Source organism: Paramacrobiotus metropolitanus, unplaced genomic scaffold (genome assembly GCF_019649055.1).
Source record: "Paramacrobiotus metropolitanus isolate TYO unplaced genomic scaffold, Prichtersi_v1.0 Parri_scaffold0000019, whole genome shotgun sequence".
Taxonomy (NCBI): Eukaryota; Metazoa; Tardigrada; class Eutardigrada; order Parachela; family Macrobiotidae; genus Paramacrobiotus; species Paramacrobiotus metropolitanus.
The window spans coordinates 263,077-279,831 of NW_026570239.1; the positions used below are offsets into that span (position 1 = coordinate 263,077).

Here is a 16,755-nt window from a genome sequence, read left to right on the forward strand (position 1 = left end):
TAGCATCTCTCTCGCTTCGGTTCTTTTGCTGCACTCCTGCAAAGGTAGACAAACTCGGTCACGAAAGTGTCCACCCGTTTTGGAGTCGCTTGGTGGCTTCTGCCATATCCGCATTCTCCGTTTTCAGGGTGGTAATAGTCGCAAGGTTGTCTTCTTCCGGTCGACCTTGTTCTGGGCGGCTGCTAACTGGACTACCAGATGGGCCGATTGTTCGTTTATCGTGCCATCACTGATCTGGTCTGGCGGCCTGTTAAGTTTTGGAACTGCCGTCCTTCCGGCGTCTGCAGTATCGGTTCGTTAGGGTTGAGTTGAGTTCTGTCCGCCTTCGGTGTCGATTCCGGACTGCCGTCTACAACAGACACTGGAACAAATCCGGCAGGAACAGTTTGACCGGCAACGGTATGGTCGACTCCCCGGCAAGCGGTCGACTGAGATCTCGGTCGAACTCTGCCGAGTGACCGTTGGTGTCAGCTGGTCCGCTCCATCCAGGACGGGTGATCTGGCTGCCGTGCCGGGTTACAAAACGACCTGCGGTTGTCTGAGACGACTGGTCGTTTTGAACGGTTACAGACGCACACTATGCAAATGTCACAATGAATGATTAATATCTGTCTGGTGTTAGTTCGTTATGGCGGACAAAATTATCCTAATAAAATCTCGGACAAATAAAAAACATACAATAACACCGATATTACTTTCCAGTCTAAAGGAATCGACTTTTGATCGTAGGCAAAGGCGACAATGGCTCGGGTCTCGTCTACGCTCGTAACTTGCGGTATAATCTAAAACAAGCACAGCGCGCGGCGCTTACGCGCCGCGCTGTAGTGCAAAGGCGGTTCTTGTCGGCTGGGCGTTTTTGCTAAACGATTTGAAGTGAAACGGTTTTATATGCTAAGTAAGTCTTATTGAAAGGACGATACAGTCAGCTAGAGACGGGTTTGCAACCGAAATTCTTCGGTCAAAAAACCCTTTAAAGCATGGACACACCACGCGTGGCCTTCGGTTACCAAAATCATCAAACGGCGAGTACCGCACGCGAGGCCTTCGGTGACCAAAGGCTCAAAAGGGCGGGTACCGCATGCGAGGCCTTCGGTGACCAAAGGGCAAAGGCTCAAAAGGGCGGGTACCGCACGCGTGGCCTTCGGTGGCCAAACGCTCATAAATGGGTACCGCACGCGGGGCCTTTGGCGACTAAAAGCTCAAAAGGACGGGTACCGCACGCGTGGCCTTCGGTGACCAAACGCTCAAAAGGACGGGTACCACACGCGGGGCCTTTGGTGACCAAAGGCTCAAAAAGGCAAGCACAGCCCGCTTCGCGCTGCAGTGCAAAGGTGATTTCAGTCGGCTGCATTTTTCCCTGAATGAATTCCAGTTAGAAGGTTTAAAAAGCTTGGTAGGATTTAGTAAAAGCAAACTAAGGTCAGTTAGGAGCAGGCTAAACCAAGAGCCTTCAGTTACAAAAGGTTAAAGCAGTGGGTACCGCACGCGTGATCATCGGTTACAAATAGCTTAAAAAGGTGGATACCGCACGCGTCGGCTTCGGTTAAAAAAGCCTTAAAAATTTTGGTGCCGCACGCGTGGCTTCATTTACAAAAAGCCGGAAAGGGTGGGAACCGCATGCGTGGCCTTCACTGATCAAAAGCTTAAAAGGCCTTCGGTGATCAATGGCTTAAAAAGCCTTCGGTGACCAAAGGCTTAAAAGGCATTCGGTGACCAAAGGCATAAAAGGGAGGGTAACGCACGCGTGGCCTTTGGTGACAAAAGATTAAAAAAACCTTGGGTGACCAAAGGCTTAAAAGGCTTTCGGTCACCAAAGGCTTATATAGGCGGGTACCGCACGCGTGGCCTTCAGTGACCAAAGGCTTAAAAGGCCTTCGGTTTCCACAGGCTTAATAAAGCAGGTACCACATGCGTGCCTTTCGGTGGCCAAAGGCTTAAAAGGGCGGGTACCGCACGCGTGTCATTCGGTGACCACAGGCTCAAAGGGTGGGTGCCGCAAAATTTTTTAAGGTAATTAAAATTATCAGGTTTGTTAAAGCACTAAGGACTTAAAGCTTAGTATGGAATAAAGCTAAATGTGAGATTCGGTTTATCAGGTGAAGGTTTTACAGGTAAAGGTACTAAATTTTGGAAGCTTAGTAAGGATAAAGACGTAACAGCACAGGTTTAATGGGCTGCAAAAGCTTAAAAGTCGCTAGGCGGGTTCCGGCCAATCCGACACGTAAGGCTGGTTCTAGCCATTCGAAACGTTTTGGAGGCGGGAGCGTTCCGGAATCAGATCTCTGCTTTAATATATAGGATACTTTTTCCTTGCATGAATATCAAAACTCGTAGCGTAACTCGCACGCTCGTTACACTTGTTTTTTGAGATAGCGCATCCAGAAAAACTGCCCGCACTAGCTGTTAGCCTCTGATGTCGAAGGAACCGATAACTAGTGCGGGCAGTTTAAGGGGATGTGTTAGCAGAGTTTCCCTTTATTACCGAGTCCCTTATTGTAATTACAGTATGCCTGCGTGCACGGGTGATCTTTTTGGGTCCGCACGGGTGTTGACTGCGTGCACGGAGTTTGGGAACGAGCGTTGGCTGCGGACACGGGTGATTTCTATTATTTCAGAATTACTATATTTTAAATTGGAAGAAGATTATAAACTGGATGAAGGGCATAATATCGTAGTGAGAGATGCCAAAAGCAGCAGGAATTGGAATGCGATAGCCATGGCTACCGCGTTCGTTTTCGGAATGGATCCTGGAACGGCCGTTTTGGAGTTGGATCCGTTGCGCACTCACCGTGCAAGCAGCCAACACCCGTTCCCGAACTCCGTGCACACAGCCAACGCCCGTGCAGTCACCCGTGCACGCAGCCAACACCCGTGTTTCCCCGTCCACGCAGCATCGACATTATACGTAATTATCCTTTTCCCGTCCATAGTGCGGCAAAATAGCTAACGAGCTGTTTTAACGCAGTGTGCGGTAAAATAGCCAACAAGCTATTGCGGCCACCATAGTGCGGCAAAATAGCCATAGCCAAACTATTAAAAGCGGTAGCGTAGCTCCATGTTGTACATAACTACGGTGAAATGCAGCGGACATGCAGGAGTGCCGCTGGTTACCACATACAGTTGGAAGTAGGTAAACACGCTTAGAAAGCTTTCTAAGCAGAGGCAACTAAACGTCTAGACGAAGGACATTTAAACGCACCCGGACATTTGGGAGTGTGACATTTTGCCGCAATTAAATTCGACGCACGGCTTTTCGCTGCGAAGACATTTCGCCGCGGGACATTTTGACGCTGGGACACTTCGGTTTAAAACAATCTGCATTGAGACATTTTAACTTTGCGACTTTTTGTCTCAACACGTCTAGTCGAGGACACTTCGCCGCAAAAGAATTGACACGCTTACTTTTCCGGGTTTCTTAGAAGGTTTTCTTGGGTTTTTAGGTTTCTTAGACTTGTTAGGTATTTTAAGTTTCTTAGGTTTCTTAGATTTGTTAGGTATCTTAGGTTTCTTAGGTTTCTTAGGTTTTTGGGTGATTTAGGTTTCTTAGGTTTCTTAGGTTTCTTAGTTTTCTTGGGTTTCTTAGGTTATTTTTTTGTGTGTTCCGAATTATTTTTAGGTTTTGCTCGACTGTTTCAATTGACCTGATTGAGTGTTTGTCTGCCAAAGAGGACTTTTCGTCGAAACAGCCTCGCGGCGAAATATATCGGCGTCTAAACGGCCTGGCGACGAAATGTCTCGAGGCGGGATGTCCAGTCGAATAAATGTCCCGCGACGGAATGTCGCGAGGCGAGATGACCTTGCTGCAAAATTTCTGCGACCAAACGTCCTGCGACGAGTTGTCGGCGGCGAAATGTCGCGGTGCCCATTTAAATAGGGACGTTTTGCGATGATTATCATGGTAACAAAAATACGAACATAAATAATACTGGTACTTGTACTTCGAAAACCTCTGTTGGTCATCTTAAGCAAAGGCTGCGCAATCTGCTTCTCAATATTGTACGTTTTCAAAAACCGATTGATTTTGATGCCGGTATTTCCAGGCGTCATACTTTGTTTTCTTCAGACGCAAATTTTGAAAATCAGTTGTTGCGGTTTGCGTCTTTAGATATCCATGTAAAGAAATTATTCAGAAGATGATTAACCTTGTGAAATTGTTTAAAAAAATATTTGTATCGTAACTTGCGTTATAACCCATAGTTCGAGTTACTGTAAATAGCGTAGCTGTCGTAGCGTCAAATTTCCATAACTGCACAGGTTCGATATGATATGAACATTTAAGATGCACCAGCCATTCCAAATAAACCTAACGCGCAAATTCTGACGCGGCGGGCCATGCGTGATCTGAAGTTCAGCATAACCAATGAATTTGTATCTCTCGCTGTATCTTTACGCATACGATACAGTAGATCACCGGTGCAACACCTTGTGCAAAATCCCGCTAAAGGCCATAGCTCGTAGGACAACGCTACAATTCAGTTAGTCACTTCGGCCACATGTTTGATCGTCATTAAGGATCGGCCAACTGGGCTTGCGAAACACTCACCGATGTGTTATGAAGATAGGAGAGAAGCAAGCGTGAATGTTAGTTACGGGCTACTTACGGCCGAGGGCTTGACCCAATATTTATGTTTTCAGTCATTTGCGAGAGCAAAGCGCTCTGTTAATGGTGAAACGACCCATGCCTTTGCGTCTTACGTAATAACTAACTTATTCTCTGGCAAAATCTTGTACCACTGCGATGGGCATAAAAGCGGCTGTCCACGTCTTATTTATTTTTAATAACATAATTCAGCCTAATGCTGGATTGGGGGACAACAGAGATTACCATGACGATCTGGACGATAATTCCGATGATCTGCCCTATGGTAAATTGGCATCGAGCTGTGTTTTTATTGCTTTTTATTTTATTTTTATTGTCGAGCTATATTTTTGCCTTCTACAATCGGCTTTGGTCATTTCATTATAGTCCACGGCAGAGGCTAGAGCTGTCCAATCGGTAGCGGTCCAACTGAGATACTGAAAAGCTATTTGTAATCAGGAAGTCCAAATATTTTCCCTTTCTGTCACTCTATTCATAATTTCACTAAAGCTAAATAACTAACTAATGCATCAAAAACTTTCAAAAAATTACTTTACGTTCATCAAAATACTGTTGCTCTGAATTTCCACTTCGACAAAGAATTCGTTGATACCTCGGGCATTGCCGGGATAAACAACAGTAATACATACAATACAGATGAAAACGCCACAAAATTGCCCTAGCCTAAAGAGTTCAGCTGACATGAAGCGCGCCATGCACGAGGCACAAAGCCATGGAACTTCAAAATTTTTTGCGTTCATGATGCGACCAAAGCTCCGGAGAGCCTTTGCGTCCCGGACACTTTTGTCGGAGCACTACTTCGACCCGGACACTTTGGTCGGAGCACTATTTAGACCCGGACAGTGCTCCGACCAAAGTGTCCGGGTCGAAATAGTGCCCCGACCAAAGAGTCCGGGTCTAAATAGTGCTGCGATTAAAGTGTCCGGGCCGAAGTAGTGCTCCGACCAAAGCGTCCGGGACGCAAAAGCTCTCTGGAGCTTTGGTCGCATCATGAACGCAAAAAATTTTAGGTGGGCAAAATTTACGGCGGACGTTTTTTTGGCCCCCGGACGGTTTGGTCGGTTTAACGACCAAAACGTCCGCCGGACGTCTTGGTCGTCCGGACGTTTTGGTCGGTTACAAACGTACACGCCAATCCGTACGGTCACCGCTGCTGCTGACTAACGACTTCGCAAACAGGCCTGACGGGCCGTGCAATCAGTCGTCACCCATCTACAGCCCTGCTCCACCACATGCGGGCAGTTGCACAAAGTAAATTAAAAAAGCGCCGTTTAGCGTCCTTCTTTATGATTTTCTAGTGTAACTTTTGCTACGATTCACAGGTACTAAAATTAAGATTTTTCGAAGTGTCAGTAGCGTGAAGGGGGTAGCGGTCATTTTATTGATGCTTATATCTGTAGCTGCCTCCATAACAATTTCAACAACCGATGTTTGAGTGGGCCCTTCTGTAAAGCATTAAGGCACCCAAGATGCATTTATTACTGGGTAACCTTGCGCGATCAATGATCGCTACTCGAGATGACCGCGAAACAAGATCCATCTCCCATAGACTTATATGTTAAGCGGTACCTTCCAAAGAATGTGGTTACCTAAAGAACCACTCCAGCCGTTGTAGAGATGATGTTAGACGGAAGTTGGAAGGGGCCACTAGAATACTACGTTAACACTCCCTTTCATCCGCCTAAATTTTTAAAGAGATAGGAATGAAATTTGATTATTTCTTGATAAGCAATCTGATTTTTGCGAATAAGATAAAACTTTTGCTCCCATCCCATGCTCTTTAGCTTCTTGCTAAGGAAAATCTTTTAGAAAGTTGCTATTGACCAAGGATTATCTCCAAAAATTACGCAAGGATGGTAGACTTACACATTCGAAACAAAGGATTTTTTTTTACTTCCCGCGTGTGGTGGAGCAGGGCTGTAAGTCCAAACCGCGCTCGTACCTTTCAAAGCTGAAAGCCCAAATGCCTATCCGTTTAGCTACATGGAGTGTGGCCTCGGTGTAGCTAAATGCTAAAGTTTTATTTAATTTTCTGGTTAGATCGCTGGACCTTTGGTTTCAAATTCATAATGTAAATAAGTAAAATAACTACTTTAGCTATGTATTTTGTAATTACGAACTCCACTTCAAAATATGGTTTTTTTCGTATTGGTAGACTGGCAAGACCGCATCCATCCGGCCACCATTCGAGCCTATTTGTCGGACTTAAATGGCAACAGGAAACTGGCAAACGACATTATATTTGCCGATGCTGGCACTGGATTCGGCTATAATGACACCTCAGGTATATGAATTGAATGAAAAGCTTCAGTCATACGTAAACAGGAGCCGGTGACATGGACCTGGTGATAAAACCTAATGTGCTAGCATGTGTGCAGTACTGGCTAATTAGGCGATTTTAAATTACGATTGACCACGCCTACTTTGATCACAGCAGCTGAAAATATTTTTTTAAATGTCCTGCACATGTGTACTACCTTCCTGCAAAAAATCAGATTTTTTTGAAGGGGGAGGACCCCTATGTGCCCTGGTAAGATAACATTTGATAACAAATAGAAAACACATCCAAGGCCAAAAACCGAGAATCCAAAAGACATACGGAGACTTAATGAAACACTAAGAAGCCTAAAAAACCCAACAAAAGCACTCAGGAAACCAAAAACCCTAGAACGTGATCCATAAGCAGGCTGTCGGTCTGCAGAATAGACTCCGCAAAACGTCGGGCAGCAAAATTGTAGAAAAGCGAACTGTCGGTCAGCAATCTGATTGTCAGCAAGTCGTGTTAATCAGCAACATGTGGGTCAGAAAATTGTCGTGCAGCAAAACGGAGGTCAGTAAACTAATGTGCTACCGATTTTCACGCGCATCCTAAAATGCATACTTCGACAAGTCCCATATTCCGGCTCTCAGCTGGCTGAAAATGCCCTTTGAACCGAATTTAATTGAAACGTGTGAAATTTTTTCGGACTGCAAAACCATTTTTTCTAATAACAACATCAAAACTAAACAAATGAATAGCTCACTGAATGTTTTCACACCTGTACGATATCGGATATTCAATAATTCCACACAAATTCACAAAACATTGAAAATTTTGAATATCGCGCAGCCGGCACAGGTGTAAATAACACCAAGTGAGATTTTTGTTTTTTTATTTTCTTGTTGTTATTGGAATATCTGATTTTGTAACCAGAGAAAAGAATTTTGCCAAGCAGCGTAGGAAGCTGTGCACTGCGCCAGTAGATTGGTTTCTCTTTGCACAAAATTGCATTTCAGTAGTTCGAAGCGACACAACAGCAATTTAAAATGATTTAAGATTTTCATATGTAGAATTTACCTATGGAAATAATTTTAAATGTAATTACTATTTGTAATCGGAATTTTCTCTTTTCACATTACACCGGTGCACATGAAGTCGCCTATCGGGAAAGAAAACAGGAAATTACAGAACGGTGATTTTAAAGCCTTCCAAAATACAAAGTACAACCGGAATTACGATGTTCATCTGGGCGGTTCCAACTGTACCACACGCTGGATATAAATTGAATTTGTTTACTTGACTTGTTTGACTAAGAAACTCGTAAATTTTAGTGTAATCAGGGACAGGTAAGGAGACTGCAACGTGTTTGTAGCAAAAGTGGCGATACGCTGGAGTAGGATACAATTACTTACTAATACGTCGACAAATTCCATATTCCGGCTCCCGTTTAATTTCGATCCCATAGTACGATCCCGACTAGTTCAAACTGCCCTTTGAAAAGAATTTATTGGAAACATTGGCATAATTATGGTGTCAGTCTCGTGATTTAAAATTGTTGGTACACTTTTTACATTATGATTAACTGGTGTTTACATCTTAGCACCTTCCTGTTGAAATGCTGTACCTAAACGAAATGCTGTGCCTATGCTGAGCTGCTCCTACGTGTACCTGTGATTTTCTAACTCAGTTTTTAACATCATGTCGGCTGTATGATTGTAGTCATGAAATTGCGCTTAATAACGTATGTACGAGTACAAATGCGACATCGCTGAACGCATCAAGGCTTCTAGCTGTAGAAAAATTTTTCGTACCACCCAAATTACGGCTGTACGAGTGAATTCTCGTACAGATACTCGCTTAATAAGTGAATTATAACATTAAATGATGTTTACATTTCGATACTAATTTCTTGCTACACAAATGCAGGAAACCAGACACTGACATTATGGGCGAATGGAAAAGTTCCCTATCAAATCAGCGAGTTATATGGTACGCTAGAAACCCTTTTTAAAGTTTTAATTCTTCTGCCTAGATTTTTTCGTAGACTGCAATTTATACTTTAACGACCCGGTTATTTTTTAGGATTCCAAGACCGTTTTATTATCGAGCAAGCAATGTTGAATATTGAGCATAAATCACTCCATTGTGTGACTTTTATAGCGAGAAAGACCGAGGCAAACTATATTCACTTCAAGCCTGGAGACAAGTATGACATTTCATTAGGTTGTACCGTTGTACTGACGTGAAAATGTGCTCTTCAGAAAAAAATTCGCGAAAAATTACGTACTGATAATTTTTTTGGCCATGCTCTTTGAGCCTCTGCAGATGAAATTATTTATTTTAATTACGTATACTACGATGGTGCACTTGTTTTTGCAAAAAACGAGATTTTTCTGATTTTGGAGCAGGAAAATGTGCCGTGTTGAGTGTTAAGTGCACAAACATAGCAGAAACAAAACACAGGTAATTAGGAAGGCTAAGTAGTACGAAATCCCATGATCCCTCCCAATAACTGGCCCTTAACTTCAGGCTGCGTAAAACGAGCGTTTACCCCTAAGGAGTTGTAAGCGTTTGTTTTCATCTGATCGCATCACTGTGTTTTTCTTTCCATAATCTGTCTTTTAGTACTTCGTTTATACTTGCAACGTGATACTTATTAAAGACCATCGTCCCGTACGAACTACCTTACACCTATTATTTCGTATTATGTAAGTTTAGTGATTATGCACAGCGCTAACCTAAGCGCTCAGATAACTGGAGGCTAGGGTTAAAAGCACGAAGAATAAATTAAAAGAAAGAGATTTTTAAAGGAAGGAAATGTTTGTGATTACAAAGAGAAAGGAAAGATTGAGATTGAAAAGAGAAAAAGAATTTTCGCGAAAAAAATGTTTAGCGCGAGCTCGTATTTCACAAAAAATGATCGAGCGAATCGAGCTTGTGTTACATAGATCGGATTTAAGTTTAGCGACGCGGAGACTTCCCAGGCGTATTTGTTTTGCAAATTACAGTTGTTCGTCTTACGTTGGAGTTCGCGGCGGTATGCAACCGGTATTTCTGCATCCAAGCGAGTGTATTCAGCTAGGAATAGTGCAGCACGAGATTCTGCACGCCCTCGGTTTGTTTCACGAACACAGTCGGAGCGACCGAAATTCTTATGTGGCTATCTACGAAGGGGAGATTATGGAAGGCCACGAATCTCAGTATCGTGCTATTCCAAATATGCCAACTTTCGGAACGGCTTACGATCTAGAATCGCTGATGCACTACGGTCCATACGATTTCTCGAGAACCGTGAGTCGCCCTGTCATAATTCCTAGACAGAAAGGAGTCCATCGCATGGGACAGCGTGAGGGTCTAAGTGTCCGTGACGCTGCTAAACTGCGCAATGCATACAGATGCCAGGTAGGCCGCGACGATCATGGTGAACAAGAACGCTTGTTTCCTGGTTTTTCGAAAGAATCTATGAAAGCCGAACAGTGTGCGCTACAGTTCAATGAACACTGTGGATATTCGGGATCTACCAGAGAAAACTGCACGCATCAAAAGATATTGGTGATCGACTGCAGCGACACAATGAACGCTTCTGCTTTAGCACCTATGGCCACGGCGCTGGGAAGGCCGCCGTTGCGCCCATTGATTGTCTTCCTCATCGATAGCCAAATAACCACGTATTCGCTGTCTCCGGTTGATAAACAAATAATCAAGTTGACTTTAATGAACTGTATTGTGCGTGATCCCACGGCAAAGCTCTCCAGGTTCTCCTTTCTTAATCTGCAGGAGTTGAAAATATTCAATTGTTGGGATATGCGAATTAAAAAATCCGACTTTTATTCCGTACATAAGTTGAAACTAATAATTTTTGAGCAAGCTACTGTTTTGTACTTGGAAGAAGGGACTTTCACAAATCTCCTGGAGCTGCGAGCAATTGCATGGCACAAAAAGCTCCCGTATAATTTCGGCACGCGCATTCATGAACCACCCTACGATATCAATCATATCATCAATGACTATTCCTTCTTAGTACGCAGCAGGCAGAATTATTTGGAGCGGATTCACTGCGACTGCGAATTTTCATGGTTAAGAAAATGGCTGCATCAAAAGAACTTACTCAAGGCAGTACCAGGAAATTCTGAAATTTTTTACTATGCTACGGGAGGCGGGAACAGCGATGTAGAGGTCAGTGACGTCTATATCCCGATTGACTGTGCAGCGCACCCGTTTCCGACCGACCTTGGTATGATCAACTTCAACCAGGCTGCCTTTTCCGTTAACGAAAGCGAATGTGCACCGGACCATTTCAATTCGACTTATGAAAGTTTAAAATTTAAAGAAACCTTTTCCAGCTTCGAATTTAATTATGCGCAGTGTACGTCGCTATTTGGGCGAACATGCAGGCCAAGTGGCGTCTCCTTATCGTTTCCTGGCTATAGAACAGAGGAGGTTATGCACTACTATTGTCTGCAGTTTTTCGCTAACAATTCCACACCGAATCTCAGGTCTCTGGATGTCGAGTGTTGGGCTAACAGCACAGTGCGGGAGGTACGAGAAATCAGTTTCGCTCTAGCTAAGCCGCCCGTACGCAGTGTGGACTTATCGCTGTTTGATGGAGACTACATTGTGTACCGTGCCTTTGCACCGATGAGAATGCAGGTCTCGAGAATGATTCTGTCGGACTGCATTGGAGACCGCCCCGCAGCGTATCTATCTGTTTTACAAATGAGTAATTTGTTACAGTTCGTTGTCAGTAGTTGTCGAAATATTGTCCTACAAGCCGCAGATTTCACACTGGTCCCTAATATTCGTGTTCTGGTGCTCACCAAATCAACGGTTGTCTCCGCTACACCGTCCATCTTTGCCGCTTTACCAAATCTCCAAATTCTCTCATTGGAGTACAGAATGAGCGAAGTGCTGATGAATAGTTTTCCAAGTGACTATCAGCAGTATCTCCATAACCTGCACTGTGATTGTGAATTTGCTGACTACCGCAACTGGCTACAGTCGCAAATCATCGACCGATTGCACATTTGGACGCCACAAGACATTTTTGATTTTAATACCACTGTGCAGTCGCTTTGCAACGATAACTTTCTCCCTGCCGGTGCGATAATACTTTCCCTGAACTTAAAAGAGTATGATGTCGGACGGCTTAATGAATGGCTGTGTATAAAAAAAGAAGACCTATATTTACCTATTAATTGTGCCGATGCACGTGGTGGCAGTAGCGGAACAACGATAGACTTTCAACAAAGGAACTATTCAATTAACGTTCCCAGATGCGAGAAGGCGGTCTCGCGAACGTGGCTGACAGGATGGCCCACTTCACCAGAAGGCTACGCAAATCATACAAAGCCGACACAAAACGGTTTGTATACTCAGATACTGATACTGCAGGGGTTTGCATATTTTCTACCACATTTTTAGTATGCCGAAGCACAACAGTATCTGTACAGCAACGTATGTACTGCTTGTGCAGACTTATTGGAAATACATACACAGTCCGTTTACTGATTTCCTGTATACGCACTGTGTAGTAGTGCAAGCGACTACAATAACTTCATTCTTCGTTACGATTTTTTTTGCTGACGGTGCTGCGTTCCAGATTGGACAAAAAAGCTCAATCAGCAAATTCTAAGAGAGCGACGATCCGAGCTGACCACAACAACAGTCGGATCAGACGGCAGACTGTACCACTATGACGATCAAATGCTGGATATTGATCTTGTTTCAGCACCTGGATACTTATCTGACGACAAATTTTGGCCGAACAACGACACGCATATTCCTTATTTAATTAGCGATTACTTCGGTAAATACCAAGTACTGCCTAAGACCAGGGTCAGAAACAGGAAGACATCTATAAAAGAAGGGAATTGTTTTGTCAAAAAAGAGCATAGAATATTTTGTGCAGAAAAGTTTCTGCGTTAAATTCCCCAGAGTTATTTCCATCGCAGACATTTACTTCTCCTTCCTTCTTTTTAACCATTGATATTTCCTCCATCTTTTGGACAACGAAAATTTCCTTCCTTTAGAAATGCCTTCTTCTTTGTGACCCTGACGGTCTGACCGACCACAACGCTCCTAACGACAAGCTGTAACTCACTCACTGGGTACTGCCAGAGTTTTTAAAGAACTTTGATATAACCTTTTTGTGCTATTGTAGAATTAGATAATCGATTTTCGCGCTATCGTAAATAATCTAAATAAATTCGACGACTCTTTGGTATGCCCAGATAATGCCGACCAAGTAGCGATCCAGGACGCACTGAATTCGATCTCCTCCTTTACTTCATACTGCATAACATTTCAAACCCGCACCGAAGAAAATGACTATATTTTGTTCATGCCAGGATACAGGTAAATATGCGTTAAACGTTGTTAAGAAGTTAGAACAAGCCTGTCCAAAATAGCCCTACGCACCCAGCTGATGGACAAAATGTATGTATTTCCGAGGCATTACGTAGCTTTCGTAATGCCTCGGTATTTCCTATCCGAGCTCAAGTAAGTTAGACAAACCTGCATATATTTACCTGCCTTAAAATCTATAAATTCGTCTTTCCACAGTTTAAGCCATCCAAAACTTCGAAATTTAACATAATGTCATACCGTAGTACTGCTTACAGATGTCAGTCTCAGGTGGGCAGGCAAGGCGGTCGGCAGAGTATCACCTTAACGCATGCTTGCATTTTCTGTGGGGCCATTCAGCACCTGGTTCTTCATGCGCTGGGATTCGTTCACGAACATCACCGAGCGGATCGTGACGATTACTTGCAAATTTATTTGAATCATACGGAACTTTCGCCAGACAACATTGTATTCCGTAAATTTCCACAGATGCGCACGCACGGCGCAGAATACGATCTGGAATCGATCATGCACCTTGGCGCTTTTGACTTGACAAACCCTGAACATCCGCATCTCCCAGTACTCCTTCCAAAGGTTAATCTTTCACTGAAAAAGCGCATTCAAATGGGACAAAGACGAGCCTTGAGCGCAAGAGACATCGTCAAGTTGAACACCGCCTACAACTGCACGATGCTACGGTCTGGCATGCATACTGCTGAGCCCCTCCCGCATTTTGAGAAGAGCCATGTTCCGATGGAAATGTGTACGACACTGTCTAAATTAAGGTGCGGTGATAAGAGGTTACGTGAATGCTCCAAGAGTAAAATGATAGAGCTAACGTGCGGCGGCGGTACTACATCTGATGACTGGCAAACTGCTGCGATGACAGTTGCATATTCGCCCCTACGGGCCGTATGGTTGAACCTGGAAGACACATTGCAGAGGCATGATATGTCCGGCGCATTTTGGCACATTAGACGGCTAATCTTGGGAACTCAACTTTATTTGTGCAAGAATGCGCATTGCACATCTGTCCTTCGTGGTCTCGGCTTTGTGAACCTTATGATATTAAGGGTATCTTACAGCAGTGGCTTGATCATCAAGAAAACGGATTTCTGCAAATTAAACAAGCTGCAGAGCTTGATATTCAGAATGGCAACTGTACAAAACCTCGAGCCGGGAACCTTCAGCAATCTATTGCATTTAAAAGTGTTGAGCATGGAATCAGATATTCTTATTGCGGCCGAAATAAATAAAAATCTTAGTGTTATTCATCGCCTGGAATACCTACACAATTTACACTGCAGCTGCGATTTCGCGGAGTTTCGCCAGTGGATGAAAAACAACAAAGCATTGCTGTGGGAGTTAGGACCCGAAGAGCTTAGCTATGTTGATGGCATATTGAGCTTTGCCCCATTTGCGAGAAGCACACTCTACAACCCGGTAGACTGTCGGGAAAATCTTACGGCAAATCTGCACACGGCTATAAACTTTGATCAACTGGAATACTCCATTAACGAGCCGTTGTGTAAGTAATCAAAGAAACGGCCGCTTTTTGAAACTTTAAGTTGGCATTTTCTTTGAATTTTGAATATTTTTAATTTGAATTTCAGTTTTTATGCGCTCGGATAAAGATCCCAATCGACAGTCAGCTAATGACTATTTTTGACCCTTGTATTAGCATGTTCACACGTCATAGAATGTATGGTCACGTATGTTTGGTCATAGAATCGAGGACGTTATAAATGTTTTGTAAACATTTTTAACCGACTTACATGGATATTTCTCTGGCATAGGTGAAGAAAGTGTTGCTCCAATAGTTCAGTTTTGTGAACCGGATATTTCCTCAAGAGAGGGTGTGGAGTCGCCTGCTGGAGGGGGTGCTCTGTAATACTCTGTAAGCACCATTTTTCCAGTAGAAATTTCTTAACGCCTTTAAGGGATCTATATGACTGTAGTTCACTAGCGACCATAATTTGCAGTGGCGCACGGTTTGCTGGCATGTCCTTGTCACCGGTAGAGAAATAAACTGGCCGATGATCATAGGAGCCGCATCAGCCTTTCTGCCGGAAACCGGCAGAATTGCGGCACACTGACCGTCAATCACCGACTCGTTTATTTTTCTACCGGCAACATGCGCTGCCAACAACACAGCAACGTGTCGGCTGCAGGTAATTTCTCAATCTTTGCATTCGTTGGCGATAAATTATTACAACTATGTTTTGTAGCGCATCCAGTTGAACTAGTAAGCGCTAGCCAACACACCAAACTCGAGGGTCAGTCTGCAGTCACCAAGCAAGGGTAGCCTAAACTGCAGCGTTCAAAAGAATCGTTTATGTTTTTGGCAGACAGATTTGTGAAAGAATCGGATACGTTCAGTTATTTTTTGAGACAGCACTTTATTATTAATTTTGTGTGGTTTGCAGGCCGTCTTGGGCACTCTGTCACGCGTGTCTAATTGCTGGAATGGCGCTACCGGTCGTTTTAACGTGTCATCCGATCAACAGAGCAGGAATTTCGTTCGCTTCGTACTCCTGTTGCTACAAAAAGAAAATAAAAATGTTTATCCTGGCGCGTGCGGCTCTAAGGGTCGGTGTAATCGGTTAATACATCTGATAGTTATCGGCACTTACACAGGGTTCATGATCGGAAACCGCTAACATAGCAATCAGAAGCGTTCCAGGCTGCCTATACGTAAACCGGGAATACGAAGTTAGAGCAACGGCCACATACCCACTGTATGTGGTGAATGGCAACATGTGCCACTGCAATATACAGCTACTGTAGTTATTAGTTATGTAGGACATGTCGTATTTATTTAGTGCAAACTGCGAGCGAGCCTCTAATAAGTAACTTGGTCGCGCGGCTGCACTGCTCGTTCTTAAGGAGGCGAGATCTACCGGCCAAACACGGTTGACAGAATATTGCTGTTGTTTACAGTAAATAAACAAGAAACAACCCCTTTACCCGAAACACTAACTTGAGACAAATTATCTTACTTAGCTGAAAAGCAGTAATTTTTAGTTTTGGAATGGGTAATTTCAAATTTCCGCTTCCAAGACATCCTCGAAATCTACCCAATCTTTCAAAATAATTCATAAAAACGTTGAATCCTGAGATAATCTTGGTTTAACTTGAAATTTCTATGTTAAAAACATTGCTTTTTCGAATGTAACTAAAATAATGACAGTCAAGCACTGGTCGGATCCAGCGCGCCATGGTAAATCAGACCGACATTTTGTTCAGCCACCCGGTAGTAACTAGGATTCACCTCATCCAGTACAGTACGGTAAACGTTGCGCGGAAAGCTAAAGGTGAACTTAAAAGCGGGTATAGAACGGTAGTACAGCAAGTACTGTACAATACACGCCGCCGACCACAGACAGCCTCAAGTTCACTCACTGATGAATGCGAGAGCGATCAGCAGGGCATCAAGTGATGCGCGTCTGAGGAAGGCAGTGATCCTCTTTCGACCTTTACTCGTTACGAGTTCTCCTCCAGGCACGTCAAAGCACATACAGTATTTCGAAGAACAGATCGCTTACGTGTTCAA

At 43.7% G+C, this 16,755-nt stretch overlaps 1 protein-coding gene across 1 annotated transcript; it reads left to right on the forward strand.

The window, feature by feature from the left end:
- Positions 1 to 4,682: 4,682 nt before the first annotated feature.
- LOC129586064 (uncharacterized) lies at positions 4,683 to 15,767 on the forward strand. The gene is made up of 10 exons (XM_055479060.1): positions 4,683 to 4,865; positions 6,756 to 6,884; positions 8,787 to 8,849; positions 8,943 to 9,066; positions 9,869 to 12,222; positions 12,460 to 12,666; positions 13,091 to 13,214; positions 13,481 to 14,730; positions 14,999 to 15,099; positions 15,629 to 15,767. Exons 1-9 carry the CDS (start codon positions 4,739 to 4,741, stop codon positions 15,091 to 15,093), a joined length of 4,473 nt encoding a protein of 1,490 aa, XP_055335035.1. The 5' UTR covers positions 4,683 to 4,738; the 3' UTR covers positions 15,094 to 15,099; positions 15,629 to 15,767.
- The last annotated feature ends 988 nt before the right edge of the window (positions 15,768 to 16,755 follow it).